Raw genomic sequence first — 17,323 nt, 5'->3', positions numbered from 1 at the left:
TGACTGCATTGGCATGGCCATGTTGCCCCCATGATATCATCCAGTATTTTTATAGCAAGAGATGGAGCGTGTAGGGTCCAGCAGGCCTTTGGAGGGAAAGAGCTGATTTTTATTTTTTGAGGAGGTGGGAAGCTGAAGGAGAGGATGAAAAAATAGTATAAACCATGTTTTATAAGCAAGGTTTTAAAGGTCCCTTAGCAGGCTTAAAAAAAAAAAAAAAAGATGAAGTACACTCACTACATTCTTTCTTTCCATGGACGAAATGGGCCAGCGAAAACAACTGACCTCAACTGTTTTAATACTGTGTTTGTTGTTACATAACCAAACCAATCAGCCCAGTGCACTGATGATGGGGAACTGCAAACATTAAAAAAAGTTCATTTTTTAGTTATCCTTCTGAATTTGTTTTACTTACAGCTAAACTACAGTTTATTGCCATCCGCTAACATGTCAACAGTTCAAAGAATATACCCTTTTTTCAATAGCACTTAATTCCTCCATATGACAGAACTTTATATTCAGCTAAATTGGCTCATTCCCTTGCAGAGTATTTCTTTAGTTACATGGGTCTTCTACATGCAAGGGAAAGTTTTGGGTGTTTTTTTTTTTTCTTTCTTCCTTCCTTTTTTTAAACAGGAAAAATAATTTCAAGTCTTCCATCACTGGCTATAAACTGAAGGCAGGCATATGGCCCCAACTCTACAAAGCCATACACAGCGGAACTAATAAATCCTGATTCCTTGCAGACTTATGTCTTCTCTTCCTACCTTCCCCACCTCACCCCTCCCACTGAGCCCAATGACCCAGCACCCTCCCGAGGGTCCTTTTTCACACACAGCAGGCTTAGCTCCTATTTATGTCCTCAAACTACTGCTTGAGCAAAAGGAAGCAAGTGCTATGCCAGGTTCCATGTGTGCAGACCGACAGATTTTTGTTTGGCCTGTCTCGCCTATGAACTAGCCAAACTTCCTTGGCAATCCCTACCTAAAGCAGAGGAAATCTTAGGATTTATCATCTCCACTAAGCCACTAATTTTCATGCAACTGGTATTAAGTCAGCTATCTGCGAGATCTTTTTTGTTGCTGAAGTTGACCAAAAGATTTAATTTTTGAGGGGGGGGTAGAATAGGACAGAGTACAAATGCAAAAGCAGGGGAAACCATGCTAAAATATTTTAAATATGACAGCATTCTCTTAATAGTTGTGTTGTACTTCTGTTCAGCTAAAAGGCTTTTGCTAAATTTGAAATATTTCAGATCCTGCCAATTTCACTGGCAATTTCTCAGTCCAGCAAAACAGCATTACAAAGTATCAGTCAAAACATCCTAATACAGCTAGTTAAACAGTTGCTAATTATAGTTGCCTACAGACAATCCAGTATTTTTCTGGAGCATGTGTGCTTTTCCCAGGAAAATAAACCTGTGTGTAACAATTGAGGCTTATAACATACGCAAATTTCAGTATTAATTTAGTAACCCCAATCTCTTACATATATCAAAGGCAAATATACCACTTGCTTGTTTCAAAACCAGCCCATTACAACAGGAACTAACAAGTATTACCAAAGGATATCGTCAGCTGACAGCCGTGGAGTATTTGTGAGTTGAGTCACACAGTGAGATTACAGCACATAGGACAAAAGTCTCTATCACTCTCCTTACTAACCTCCACACCTAAGCTAGAAAAATCTAGTTCTGGGTTTGGCTGGAAGTACCAAGAGCTCTCCCCCTAGCCTTTTACCTTCGCTTTGGATCAGTGTCAGGATTCTCTGTGCAGTCAGTGACTGATCTTAAATAAAATGGAATTTTTTCCTACTTCTCCCTCTCTGCTGATGGGCACAATAACTTAAGTCTTTCAAACCACCTGAAAATTTTGAACATCTTCACTTTCTAATAATCTCCAAATCATAGTCAATTTACCAAGTCTTTCATGGATAATAATTTGATTCTTCTGGGAAAAGAGAGGTTTTAATTCTATAGTATTTAGTGATTTATTATCAGTGTAAACCGGTTTTTATTAACCAACCACAGCAAGTAACATTCATCTCCACCTTTATCCTACCATTTAAGAAATACATGATGAATACAGTAATTTAAACCTAAGTGCAACATCCAGGTTTGTTCTGCAACCAAAATGTGTGTTAGGACTTTAATTACTGGGCCTCTGCTTAGGCAAATATTACCCTCCCACAACACGTGTCCACCAGTCCCATTTGCACTGTGACCATGGAGTCGCAGTACCTGGCTCAGGCTTCTACTGCCTACCCCAGACTGCCTTGCAGGACAGTCAAAAGGCTGGTATCAGACCAAAAACTTGGCTGGGCTCTTTCATAGAGGGAACAGGCAACATAGAGCAAGACAAAAATTGTAGCCAGTCACTTGGTCCAATGCACGCAAGTCAAGAGTGCTCTGTCCTCCAGTCCCTCAGACTCTCAGTCCAGTGAACAGTTGTAAGAGACTAGAAACTTGTCTCAACATTGTTGGCAGGCAAGTTTATCTACCGAAGCCTGATCACCACGGCAACCGAGTGGGACAGTTAATTGCCAAGGCAGCCCATTGAGTTCTACCCTACAGGAATGTGTGCATCCTGTTGTCTCAGAGCACGTGTCCTCTGCACATGCGCCTGGGCCCAGGGTCGACTGATAACATATGGGGGGGCTCGGACCCTCTAGAACTTTCAAGCACTCTCTAGTGATGGTGCTGGGCATGCGCCCCACTGCTGAGTGGGAGGCGTGGGTCTGCAAAACAGTTATTGACTATGCAAGAAGACAAAGCTATAAAACGGGGAAACCAGCAGAGACCACGAGGAGCGTTCTGGAACATTCCCCCTCCACCGGATTCAAAGATACATCGGATGGACCAATGGCCGCAGATCCATGTTGGTAGCTACCGCAACACACTCACGCTCTCTCTCTCGTTCCCTTTCTCACTTTTTCTCTTTCTCTGCTTCTCTCGGTATTTATTGTTGGCCAAATAAAGTGACTTGGCACTTGACTCCGTTTTGAGTCTTAATTCTGTTTCCAAGTATGTGAAAGGAACCTAGTCACGATAAAACATTGGAGTTAATCAGAAGTTAAGCCTGGCTGCCCCCAACCTCCCAGAATTATCTGAGGTAGGTTGAACAGCAAGGGGGTTTAACCTCTGCCAAATTGTTCAACCCAACAGTGGATCGTGACAACAGTACATAGAGCTGATCTGGTCCAAGCCTCAGTAGCCATCTCCATCCATTATCTTTTCAGTGGTCTCACTCCCTCTGTTCTGTCACTTAATTCTAACGCTGTCACTGCATTCCCTCTCTAAAAGGTAAGTCCCTGTTTTTTGGAATGCTGTCAATCTGGCAAACTAAGTGCTAGACATTTACAATGGCATATTTCATTTTCTCAAGATCATCAATATTTTACTGCACATTCTTGCAAATATTCATGCAAGACTATTCCTAGCACCTTTTAGTTGCAACCACCTTTCTGGCATATTTTGAAGGATTTTTTTGTTTTTAAGCATGAGACAAGAATGACATTTTTACATGCATCATAAAGCTACACTGAGTCACGTACAAGAAAGTACCAACAGTTTCATTAGTAAATATCCATACTTTAAAAACCAGCAGCTTGTACAACCTAATTCAGCTTTCTTGTGCACAGATACAACTGGTCTTCTTTTAGTGCTGGACATCGCTATTTCAGCTTGTGTTCTGAAAAAAAGGAACCAGACTGTCTTAATTAAGACAACTCAAAATTAGAAAGAAAAAAAGCTTAACCCTTATTAACAAATTTCTTAGAACTGAATGAAAGTGCTTTTGTTCCAGAAAAGTTCAGCAATTCACTCTTTGGACGATACTTAGCCTAGAAAACAGAACATCACGAGCAGTGCGTATAGCATCTTGCAATCGTACATTAAGCAGCATTACCTACAGGCACTGATGCCAAGTCTGCCACCTTCTGGACTTGCAACAGTTCATCTCCAGGAAAATTCCGCAAAACAATTATAATTAATTGTCAGGAAGAAGAGAGTCAAGAAGCTTTTTCTTCAGATAAAAAGTTACAACTAGCAATGTTGATTCTGCCACACAAAGTCTGCAAAGGCAATAGGAAAAGTTACTTGCTTCCCTAGTTTACATTATCTTACAGACCTCTTGCACAGAACTATTAGCGTGGTTTCAGTATAACCCCTCCGGTTACTCAAAGTCTGTGGCTGTAAATACTGGAACACAAACCAAAGCGATTACATAGTGGTTTCAGTGGGCAGCAGTGCTACACATCAACTTATACTGACAAGTCAAATCTTTTTCATCAGTGATTTCTAAACCACCTCAGCACCATGCTCTTAGATGCACTGCTGTATTTGGCAAAAGAAATTTCTAAAGGTGCCAATACTACTATTTTTTTTTTTTTTAAGCAGAATTAGGTGCCCTATACTAAGATTTATGGACACATGCACAGTTTTGAAGCATTGTAAGAGCACGTATATACTACCACTTGTGTAGTGCTTCATTTCAGAAAATTAACTTAGCTGAGCTTTCTTTAAGCATTTGAATTTCGAGAGGCATTGATGTGCAAGTCAGAGCTTGCTCCATTTCGCTTTTGCAGAGAAAAGAAGGCATGCTAGATCAGATTCTGCTCTTACCTGCACTTCTGCAACTCCCATTACATGGAATGGCTGTTTATAACCTACAGTTACATTTGACTGCAGAAATCTCAGATGTTTGTGAAACCAGAGCCATGTGGTGCCCAAAAGCATTAGTTCAGACTGTTGGCTTTCTTAATTATTTGTGCTTACATTACCTTCTCCACACAATCTGAGTGGATCGGAGAAGTAATTAATTATTGTGAAGGCTGTAGTAGAACAGGCTGGAAGTTTTATGTCAATGCTTCCTTGCAGGGGAAGCTGAATTCCAGCAAAAGTGCACCTTTGGAATTAAACTGCCTCTACCCTATGAATAAATTATTTACTTTTTAATGAAAAAGACTGAATAACACAAGTTCTGCTCTTGGTACTAAATATTCAATTTAGATATTCCATGCAGCTCTGCATATAGACCCAGACAACCAGAGTCTTGTTTAGGTCATCAATAACAGCCTAAAAATCTGTAGCCTTTCCCTTGTATGTATTTAAACTAGAAAGACTCAGAAACTGATGGTTTTATTCAGACAAAGGTTCTTATCTGAGAAGTTCATTCCCTAAAAAAATCCTGCCATTGCTGAAAAGCCAGAGGGGTTAACACCACCATATGAAACGGTACAGGCAGTGAAACATTAATCTTGTAAGAGTAGCTTAGAGCCTCTAGCAATGTCTTTTCCACACCAAAACATTTTTTTTAAAAAAATTTGAAGACATTTTGCTTTCAAAAAAAGACTCCAAATTAAAGCTGAACACCACCAAAGTAAACCTAAGAGTTAAAAGGGTGTTATTCCATTTCAATCCACTGTTATGGTCTTTCTGAAGAAAGCCACTTTTAACTTCATCATGTCTGAAGATGAAGTCTTAATTTTTCCTCCTAACTTAACATACCAGATAGTTACCTTCATATATTCAAAAAAATATTTTCTAAATCCCACCTTAAAAGACTAAAATTAATTCTTTACATTAATGAACTCATTAAAACATAAAGCATTATGGCAATTCTAAAATTATGATTGTTTCATGGCCTCATAATGATTGACTTCTAGGGAAACTATTTTAGAAATGAAAAGCTTAGTTGACTTATATTTCAGAGGCAGGGTGACTCAAGAAACATTAATAACTAGAACTTCAATCTATGCAGGGGAATATATAGCCATCCTGTTAAAGTAACAATGAAGTAAACAAGTAGAAGCCTAATTACATCAGTCTACTCTTTCCGTGCTTACTAGGAAGAGCATGTTACACCGACTGAAGGAAGAAAACTTAGCTTTGCTATTGGCAGAAGAGAAGCATTTGCACCACCCAAACAATTTACTCCTTAAACTTCTCATAAGCTGGATTTTAATCCTGCAAATTTAGGACCAGTGCTCCGCTTGGACACAGTATCCCACAAAAATATTAGAAGGTATACATCTCAACCTGGGAAGATATACAACTGTTTCCCCGTTCTCATGAAATATATTGCTTTGTATCAAAGCCAGTTCTGCTGACACACCTGTTTAAGCTTCACAAGAACACCCCTCTCTGCAAACACAGCTATACCAACTTCACTTTACTTACACAAGGTGCATGCTCTGAACTCCAGAGAGGACTTGCATTTGCAAAGGCTCGTACAAGAACTCCCAAGAAAGAAGTTGTCATTACAGTATGCAACTGTACAAGCCAACTTATTTCTCCTGTTCACAGGCCTCACTAATATTGTGCTCCCACAGAAACAGCTCTAGAAGCGGGATCTTAAAAACAAGAACAACAAAAAGCACAGCATAAAGCAGTCTGGATTCGTGTTTATTGAAGCCAGTAATTAAAGACGTCCTCGTTTTGCCAGCACTAGAAAGCAAGATTCCACATGACTGCATACTGCACCTGGTTAAAGCCATACAACTGGACTAAGGTGTGTTTCATACATTTGCAGTCCTAACTGTAAGTTGGAAAAAAAAACCCCGATAAACTTAGTATACAGGACAGTGAACTTTCATTTACAGCATGTATATTGTTAAGTCCATGATGTACAGAGCAGTCACTTTCAACGTAGTTAAATTAAATAAAATACAAACTTCTGTTCAGTTTAAACAGTTTTTTAAAATGCCAATAAAAAAGTGCAAAATTAAAATCAAGCAGCATAACCACAGCATTTTTATGGAGGGCCAATCTTTAAACTTTTCTATTTGCTTCAAGTTGAATGATTTCATCTTGTTTCCTTAGTTTAAACATGAACAGTAGATGCAGTCACTATAATGCATATAAATATAGTCATATAACAGTTTAAACAGTCTACCATACAAGTGTATCTGCAAATAAAATGAAGTTTCACTTGAAAATGTAAAGGCTGCTTGCAATTTGGCCTTTGGTTCCAATATTTGAAGACACCAGAAAAACAACTGTGCAGCTCACCAAAGTTGACACACTTTGGCAACCACAGGATGCTACATTACTTAGAACTTTCAGTAAACTAGGAGCATTCACTTGCAATTAGAAACCAGAAACCTGTTTCTATTTTGTCAGAAGCATCTTTCTGCAAAGCTGGTAAGTTATCATACGTTATCAGTTTTGATCAATTTTAGTATATTTAACATTTTTATAGAACTGGAAAGTACTTCAATTTTAAGTTTTAGCACATATTGCTAGAGAAAGTGCTTATCAGGCTAGATGATAAAAACACAGGTTCAGACTGAGGTTTTCAAACTATATCCCATTACAATCACAGCCTTTTTCAATTTTCTTGTTGAGTTTTTGACATTTTAGTCTCCAATCTCAATTCTCAGCGTCAGGAGGACAGTGTGCCATTACTACTGGTGCGGTAGCTTGCAACTTGCACCCATTACACCAGGAAGTACCTCCACATTACCCATCAGCCATCCGCAGTCTAACTGTTATCTAGACAACTGTATAACTTCAGGTCATACCGTTTATTAAAAAAGTAAAAAAAAATATAGTATTTTCAACAAAGAAACTGGCACAAATAACATACGTTAATATTTGTCAGAGGCAAGTAAATACTCTTAGCTTTCTAGATAATGTTTAGACAGACTTACAAGAACAGCCTCTCGATGTAACATAGGATTTGATGTTAACATCCAGTACTGTGTTAGTGGTCAACCTAATTTATATATTTAAGTAACAATATATATTAGGGAAGTTATATCCAGACATTAGATTTAGTACAACAAGTTCATATCAATAAAAAGTAAACTCTGCATAATTCAAATTGTGGTTTTTCCCTTCAGCGTTAAAAGCACAGAATATGCTTGGTATTTTTAATTTATGGTAGTGTGTACATGTAAAACAAACACATAAAATCAAAGTGCCATTTCAGTAACCATAGCAGTTTTTTTGTTTTTTTTACAGAATGATGGTTTTATGTGACCATGGACAGAACTCCATTACAGCAACGGGGACAACCACAACCCATCTTTCCAAATGAAATGCTACATTAAAGAAAATACAAAACAAGTTGTTGTTCATCATGTACACATTCATACTTTTCAGGTTACCTTCAGAATTGGAGTTGGCTGCACCTGCAGCAGATGTGGCTGGAACTAGGGCCTTGAAAGTTTTTTTTAAAAACCTCCATAGGTATAAGGCAGGAATCAATTTTAGCTTGGTAGCTAATATTTAGTTACAAAAAGTAAGAAAAAAAAAATACTGAGTGTGTTCTGTAGCACATTTCATTATGGGAAAATGATACGTCACCCACCATTCTTCATAGTCTAGCCTCTTGGCATAAAAAAAGGCAGAAGCTATCAGAAAACAGGAATTAAAATTAAATACAAATTGCAAAACTACTGATTTTAAAATAAAACCAAACAGTGACTGTTTGTACTACAGTGCACAATAAATTCAAGCACCTTCTAAAGACACATCACACACTGTGCCAGGCACTTGGATCTAAACAAGTCATAGTTTCTCCCTTTTTCAGCTACACCAGAAAGGGCATCCACACTCTTAGACTTTTTTAAAAACTAAGATTTACAACAAGAATAAACTCCCATGATGCTTAGTGTTTGGCCTGGAATTCTCCAATGTAAAGTAGTCTTTTTAAAACAGTGATTATTTACCCTATGAAACACAGGGTTTAACAACATTGCTCCTCTCCAGTCAATCCGACATTCTAGTTTCCTACTGTCCCAAATCTGTTTTCCCTTTTAGAGCTCCATTCCCTACCTAGGCTTCTTTCACCTAATTAATGCTCTGTTACACCACCACCACCACCACCTTTCCAAGAATATAATGCATTTGCAAACATACAAGTAGCCAATTCCAGTAACTCTGAAAGAGGATTTAATTTCTCTTTCTTGCCTTGTGTGCAGTCAGTAGTAGTATTTTAATAAGAATTCTCCCTTTTGCTTCTCTCTGTTCTTCACAACAGGAAATGCAGCTGCACCTGCTTACCTCCAAAACCAAAAGAATTGCCCTATATAAACTCTAAATGGTTATCTTATACAGAGGGATTTTATATGCAAACTTCCTGAATGTGCACTTTTTACTGGGACAAGGCAATGATGTAATTAGCTCATTTCCCCTGCCCCAAGAAAACTGATAGCATCTGCCATAGCAGAAAATTCCTGGTCTTATCAGATCAATATACATAGTTATTTGGTCATTTACAGATACATTTTTTAATGCGCTATCAAGCTTCGTTCTCTGTTGGAGGAGAGTTTGTTGTTACCATAGAGTCTGGCTTGCGAGTCATCCTATCCAATTCCTCTTGAACATTTGTCAAAACTGTTTTTTGTCCTGAAATAAAAACAACAAGGTTAAAGCAATCTAATTTCAATGAAACATTTTAACCGATGAGTACAAGTATTCATAAAATCGCTTTAATACAACAAAATATTATTTACTTTCTCATTATTTTGCCACCTACCCAAGAACACAGGGCCTGACGCAGTGCCTATGTAAAGGCTGATAAATATTAAGGTGTTTGATTCACTTTAAAGAGATGAAATGCTGAATTATACAGCAGCATAAAGCACAACAATATCTGTGATATATTTTACAGCAACTAACAACCACATTTAGAATTTTCTATAAAAAAATCAACTGTACACAATTCTATTAGTATTGATAGCAAGTACTTTATTTAAACCCAGATTTTAACCACAAGTTTTCCAAGGTACGTATGACACCTGCTACAAAAGTGACATTTGTTTGGCCACACTTACACTTACTTCATTTTAAAATTAAACAACTAACAGGAAGAACTCTGTCTGCAGACAATGTTCCCTTTAAAAAAGGGGACATGAATTGCATATTCATGTAATATCTCAGAGCAGTCATTTCAAAGGACTTCTTCAATTGGAAACAGACACACTGAAGTATTTCATGGAAAGGCATCTTACATTTTTATACTAGACTCAAAACCTAACAATTGTCTAACTGAACCATCAGCTTAATTCTCTCGTTCTGAAAATTATAAACCCACAGACAAATTAATAGCTAAAATTGGAACAATATATTCTAATGCTTAGAGCATACAAGCATTTAAGATTAAAAAGTTATATTTTTAGACAAAAAGTAGATTATATAACCATGTTCAGCTTCCTTACATAGCCAAAGAATTTAACAAGCATCTGTTTTCCAGCTCAAATGTGTGTGAAATATTAGGTGGATTTTTTCCAGGGTACATGTTGAAAACATTAAGAAGGCAAGATTTGACTGTTAGAGATTTAAGTGGGTTTTTTTCCAAAGTACAAAGACATAACCAAGTTAAAAGGTTACCTTTAATCACTATAAAGGTTTTATATTTAAGCACTAGTCATAAGCCACAGTACTCTTAATAGCATCTATTCAAAGCATGAGTATTTAAACAAAATTTAAAAATTAGTACATTAACTGTAATATAACTTACCATACAAACCACTTTACACGTAGACTAATGGTACCTGGGAGTTAAACTCTAAACCCTAAAACAATAAAAAGCACACAATTCTTGCTCAAAAGTAGGTCTAAACAAAAACTGTGGCTTTTTTAATGCTAGATAAACTGGATCCTTAAGACTCCAAAATAACACCAAGCAGCTGTCTCCTGAAACTACCTCATACTGGACAGGAAAAAACATTGCCAAGCTCCCCTTTACCACTATCACAGGTGGGCACCTTTCAAAGTAGAAGAAATACAAGGAGCTGTTTTTATGAAAATAAAAAATTTCCTGCCATTATAAATTGATACTTGCTTTCCGTTTCTTTACGGACATATCGTTAAGGACAGTAATGGCCTTAGCCAATTAGATGTGTTCTACACAATTATAGGTATGGTCTTTTCTAGATTATAGTGAGAGCAGAGAACCCTAGTTCTTTACGTATTGCACAGGAACAGAAGGTTGAAGGCAAATCTTAGAACCTACAAGAATCATCTTGTGACTATAAATGAACTAACTTTTTAAGCCTAGAAGTCCTTGCGAAGAAAAATAATCTACCAGAGAAACCACCAGTTGGAGTTCTTTGAAACATCATGGTCTGCACATGGAAGGAAGACAGTCCAGCAACATAAAGGCAAATAAGATGAGTGAGGAATTACACAGCAGGAAAAACGGACATGACATTGCAGCACCTGCCCAGAGGACAGAGTTCTCTCAAGTATGAGTTAACATAGCAGAAACCAATCAATCAGTTATGTTGAGATCCACAATGTCTCCCTCATCCTGTGACAAAAATCTCAAAACATCAACCACAGGATGTTCATAGCTGTGGGAGAACTGGATGGTCTCCAAGTATTTTTAGCGTCAACCTTCTGAAAACTCAGGGGTCTTTAAACAGTTTAGATTAGACATTTAATATGTCTACAAAGATCATTTTAGCGCATTTACTCACATAGAGGATGCAGCCATAAATAAGACCTTCTCCAAGATATTGTCCTCAAGTCTTCCACAAAAGAGCAAGTAATATTTTCTGTTATCACCAGCACCAGCTACCTTATAAACTCCACAAGAGCTTTTTGGATACTAAATGTGAGGAGCCCTTACCTTCTCAGGAAAGTTTAATCTTATATTGGTTGAAAATAAGATGTGAGCGCATCAGCTGACAAGGAACAGGCATATTCTCTTGTGAATGAAAGCTGATTATTCTGTTCCGAAAGTCAGGGAATGAGCGTAGGCTGTCAACTTGATGCAGCCAAGAAAAGCCAACTGCGATCTTGAGATCACCCAGGAGAAGTACTTCCACCAAAGAACGAGAACTGCTGTACCAGGCACTACAATGAGATTTTTCTGGAGCACTGCATACAATTCTAATCACTCATGTTCAAGAAAAGATGAGCCAATGATAGGAACTAACAATGAAGAAACTAGTAGGGAAAACAGCTCAACGTCTAACAGAAGGCTAGGAGAGAACTTGTCTAGTTTAGTCTAACAAAACAAGAAGGTTAAGAAAGGATATATGACTGCTGTCTCTAGATGTTTCAGGAGAGAAATAATCTATTTAAATTAGAGGTTAGTGCTGACAGGGACAGGGCAGGGGAAGGTATACATAGCCATTTGTTATCTTTGGAAAGTCCTGAAAGGCACATGATGTTCTAGAAGACTGAAAGAGGAAAGAGTAAAGCCCATTACAGACTAGTTAGTTTTCATTCTACTATTTTTTCCAGAAATTGCAATTATGTTTTAGATGCTTACGAACAGCCTACCAGCACAACAATCAACATGAATCTGTTACCAACAAGTTGCGTCAAGCCAACCAAATTTCTATGATAGGATAACAGGTCCTGTGGAGAAGGGAGAAGTGGTCGATATCACAGCTCGCATAACTAGAAGTCTTCATATTTCAGAAAAATAAATGTATCGTATTCATAAAGTACTCATTAGTTATCCGTAGTACTAGTCAATACTTTTATTCAGCAATCTACCCTGTCCAACTGTTGAAAGTATCAGATATGTAGTCAAGCATGCTTGAAGGGACTACAAAGACTTTTGAGACAGAATTGGAACTAAGAAGTTATTTATATAAGTTATACTTCAGAAATACTAAGGTAGTTTGATACAGACTAGAAAACCTGCTACTAGGGGGCAGAATTTGTATTTAACTGGCTGTACTGTTGTAAGAAATCCTAATCCATGCCATACAGATAAAAAAAACTAGCATCATGCTGAGACATCTAAACAGAAGCACAATACATACAGATTAAGTAACCCCTAGGGCAGACAAAGCCTTGTCTGAGGTCCTGCATTAATTTCTGAGCACCAAAAGAAACAGATCATCCAAGCAGCAGTCCAAAGGAGAAGAGTAAGAATTATCAAAGCCATAGAAAACCTGTACTGTGAGGAAAGGCCGACAGAAGTGTATTTTTGTAGTCCAGACAAAAGTCACAGGCAAAAGGGTAATAGCTTTCAAATATGCAAAAGACTGCTGCAAAGACAAAGGGGCTACACTGATCTCTGTCTCCACTCAAACAAGACAAATAGTACTGGGATTAAGAAATACTGACTGTACAAGAGAAAAAATAACTAAGAAATTAAGTACTGGAATAGGCTTCCTGGACAGGAGACATTACATCTATTATTTCAGAGTTCCTTTGCTTTTTTAATCACCAGGCAGGAACTCCCTAACTGATTCTGCTTTAGATAAAGAACATGGATGAAATAATCCCTAAAAACAGTTAATTTTACGTTGTGGTCAGTAATAGAATGATGCTACACTCTATGAAGCACAGGGCACCTTTCAGTGTTTAACTGAAGAGGGCATTCTGGACTAAGAATTAATTACCTATTTTTATAATGTAGGTACAATAATATTATGTAAATAATATGTAATACAAATAATCCTTGTATTGTTATCTTTATAACAAACAACAGAATGCATCATTCCAAAACAAACAAAAAACTGACTTGCCATAAGTCAAATTCCAGACACTTTTGAGCTTTCAAGGCATAGAATATCACATTAAACCTTTCCCAATTTTAAAAAACAAAACCTTACTTCCCCTCTCCAGGAATACTTCCAGTTCGAATACCCACACTCCAACAACTGCTCTGGTTCTCTTACTGGCAATATCATCACTGTGGCTGGCACTAAATATTTTTCATTTCCGGTTCAGAAAGTCTGGGCCTTACACACTCCTCTAAGCATCAGAAACTGTGGGTTTGGCATCACCATTAAATTTTACATGATTTCCCAAGTCTGGGATCAGGAGTAGAATATCTATCAACAATTTAGTAGCGAAATAATTCCGGAAGGAAAGCTCCTGAAGATAAATGTGATGGGAACGCCAATAGCAAAAAGAAACAGTTAAAGTAGTAAGTTTTAATATTGGGTGGAACCACATGCTTTACAACGCTGAGTTTTGTATAGGTACCAAGTATTCTGTTGGGTTTCTTTTACTTTCACCTAAACTACTGCAATTACTCATTACCAAAGATCTCATACAATCCAGTCATAGGCACATACACAGAACGAATCCACTTGATCAGTGTTATCTGTTGTGTTGGATTCCAATAAAATACTAAATTAATGACAGAATAAATACTTCTTATGACAACTTGAAGTTAATTTAAACTTGAATTCTGGAGAGATTTCAATAGTTTGACTGGAAACTACCGTCCAAACCGAATAAACTGCATTTCCTTCACGCAACAGTTAAGTTGCATAAATAAGCATTTTGTGAATATGATGGAGACTCAAATGTTATTTACATCCCAACAGTATAACTTCACTGGAATCAAGTTATAACAGGCTTAACAGAAGCCCTGGAATTGTGAAGCTGCAGTAGTTTAACTCTTCTTAAAGACTGCATATTGTGGCACTGTCATCTGTCAAGATCTGTCACTTTACTGACCAAATTAAGAGATACAGGCAGTTAGACCCATGTGGGCTGAAGAAAACATTAAAAATATGCAAAACAGCCCGCAATAACAAGTCCAATACCTGATTTCTTGGCTGTACTTTGCACTGCTCCAGCACCAGGACTCCCAGGAGAGCCAGTCTTTTTGCTCAAGAGACTGTTAAAGAAACTAGCCAAGACACCTTCACTTGCAGCATTATCTAAATAAAAAAAAAATACACACACATATATATGTCACAGAATAATTATTGCTCTTAAATTATAGAACTTATTTTTTAACATACATAAACTCTCTTACCAATCAAGGAGACAAACCTCAAATATGAGTCTCCTCTTTCTCAATTTAGACACTAGTCCTTTGCATTCTTTGGCAAAGTCAGATGACTGAAAGCATATTATTGCTCTTCTGGAATGGGAGTGAGGTGCCACAAAGTTTTAGCCTAAATATTTGTATGCTTTTGTTTTTTCTAAATGTAGAAGCCAAGAAACAAAGTATTAAGTATGGATGTGCAATTCAAAGATTATAAGCCCATTAACAAACTGCATAGACGTTTTAGTACCGTCTTTCATGTCACATTAATTTTCATAAATCACATCTTGGATTTACAGCAGTGAGATGTGATCCAGAACTGTATGAGTATTTTATCCACTGTAAATGAGTTATGGCATCACCACAGTGCGTAACTAAAAACAATACTGGCCCCACCAACTTTCTTAACGCACAGAGAGGAAAGAAACAGGAAACTCAACAACATGGAGCTCCATCTGAGCTGAGGGAGGGGAGTGTAATTTCCAAGTTACTTCATGTACTATAGAAAATTACATTCTAGAGAAGGTTTAGTAGAACAGGTTTCATTGTGGATTCCAGAATAAGTGATATGAAGTATAAAACTGTGTAGTTTAAAGCAGTCCCCATTAATAGTCCAACTGATGCATAATAAATGCATTTAGGCAACATAAGGAAATAAGGTATCTGAATTCTGTCTGACTGCTTGGCAATACAGAACTCTACTTCAAGTCATATGGATAACTCAAAAAAGAAGAAAGAAAAAAAATAAAACCTGAAGCTATGTCATAATGTCATAAATTCATTCCTGTTATGAAACTAACTATACCATTAGTGAAAAGATTCCAAAACCTTTCTACAAAAGAGGGTGGGTTTTTTTGTTTTGGTATGGGTTTTTTTAGGGAAATAACACATGATAAACAGTAAAATGCTTATTCATACTTTTAATATTTGGATCTGGTTTCTTAACTGATGTTATTGGCGAGGCACTGGGTACATTGGTGGGACCAGCTCTGCCTTGAGTTCTTGGGGACCCTGCAGGGCCTCTTGCAGGAGATTCCTTAAAGTGCAAATAACACAAATCAGAGAACTTAAATGGATTAGTTATATAAAGCAAACGTAATATTACATACAAAATATTTTTTACTGCGATTCCCCCCCTCTCCCCTGACAAAATAACACCAGTTATTTTGGGCATGTGCCTCCACCAAAAGAAAGGATGAATCACTGTAGAAAATTTTCAGTTCAATAATCAGATATTTCTGTTTCTACAGTAAATTAGAATGAAGTAATTTATAAGCAACATTTTAAAAGATTAGCCTTTTTTTTTTAAGTTTACTTTCTGCAGTTTGGGAAGATTCTGTATTTTACTTTCACAAAATGAACCTCTACAGGTTAGAATCATTCCCTCTTTCCTAGAGGGAAACAAAACATGTCCTACTCTTCTCTTGGTTCTACTTACTGATGCTCTTGTAGGCGTTGCTGGCTGTTTGGCAAGGAATGACTGCAAAAACAACATATTAAGAATATTAAATACATTTCAGAAAACAAAGGAATACAAAATACAGTGAAGCTGACTAACCATTAATCAATTTATTTTTTTCCCTGATATTTACAGGCTTCCTTTTTGATATTTATATACTTCCAGACTTTACCACTAGAGGGCGGAGTTAAAATGAGTAAATAAGCTTCAACCCTTTGTTTTACACAGCCATTCCAGAATTATAAGCCAGAACTATAGACACCCAAGTCTCTAACCTCTTTGATGCATACAATCAACTAAACAAGGAAGTATTATTAGGGGTTATTGCTCTGTTGTTTAAAAGAAAAGAAAATAAGATACAGCATAGCCAAATTTGACACCTTGAAGTCTTTCAAGCCTCTGGCTGTAAGAAAAATGCAACACTAAGATGTTAAGTTTTAGAAGTATTTCCATTTTACAGATCAATACAACTATGTTGTGAAACTTTAAGTTATCTTCTTGCTCTTCTCCTTTGAAATGTAAATTATTTCTGGTCTCAGCATATTTTCCTTTCAACTTGCCAAAAGTCCATATTTCCTACTTGTATTTGTTAAAATGAAGATTTATTTCACAACTTGCAAAGCTGAGAAGTGGCTACCTAGTGATTTAAATGAGGAATGAAAAACTGAAGGCAAGAATAATGGAGAGCTTAAAGTGAAATGTTATTTAGTAAGGACTTATTTTCATTCTTCCATTCTTACCTGCTGCTTCATAAGGAATACTTGTTCATCTTCTGCTGCCAGCTCTTTATCATGGACTAACTGTTGAACAAAATATTCTGTTATTAGAAGCAAAAAACTGAAATTACTGTAACTATTTTTACATTTTGGTGATCAAAAGGGAAGGAAAAGAGGCAAATCTTTAATACCATACTTTTTTAAAAAGCCACAAACTTCTTTCACATTTATAAGAGTTAGTAACATTAAAGAAGTTGTCATTTAAAAAAAAAGTATTATAAGTGAATGGAGTAGACTAGCATTGATGCCAGTCTGTGGGTATTCTCCTAGAAAGATGAGTAAGTAGCCACATTCATCTTTTTAAGTTCAGGTACTAATCTCATCAGCGTCTCTCCAAAGACCTGAGATTACCTTACTCCCTAAGACCCCACACTCAATCCCTCAGCCCC

At 37.0% G+C, this 17,323-nt stretch overlaps 1 protein-coding gene across 2 annotated transcripts in view; it reads right to left on the bottom strand.

Moving 5' to 3' along the window:
- Window positions 1-6,382: 6,382 nt before the first annotated feature.
- DYNC1LI2 (dynein cytoplasmic 1 light intermediate chain 2) overlaps window positions 6,383-17,323 on the bottom strand; it is a 28,060-nt gene continuing 17,119 nt past the window's right edge. Inside the window, exons 9-14 of one of the 2 annotated variants that reach the window (XM_064459596.1) lie at window positions 16,899-16,958; window positions 16,138-16,179; window positions 15,618-15,735; window positions 14,473-14,589; window positions 10,467-10,521; window positions 6,383-9,352 (exon numbers count right to left, since the gene is read on the bottom strand). In XM_064459596.1, coding sequence (XP_064315666.1) covers window positions 10,508-10,521; window positions 14,473-14,589; window positions 15,618-15,735; window positions 16,138-16,179; window positions 16,899-16,958 — 351 coding nt within the window. In that variant the 3' untranslated portion in view covers window positions 6,383-9,352; window positions 10,467-10,507. The remainder of the gene's footprint in view (window positions 9,353-10,466; window positions 10,522-14,472; window positions 14,590-15,617; window positions 15,736-16,137; window positions 16,180-16,898; window positions 16,959-17,323) is intronic. The other variant, XM_064459597.1, reaches the window with a different exon arrangement.

Source organism: Phalacrocorax carbo, chromosome 8, assembly GCF_963921805.1.
Source record: "Phalacrocorax carbo chromosome 8, bPhaCar2.1, whole genome shotgun sequence".
Lineage (NCBI taxonomy): Eukaryota > Metazoa > Chordata > Aves > Suliformes > Phalacrocoracidae > Phalacrocorax > Phalacrocorax carbo.
This window is presented reverse-complemented; position numbering and strand designations above follow the sequence as displayed.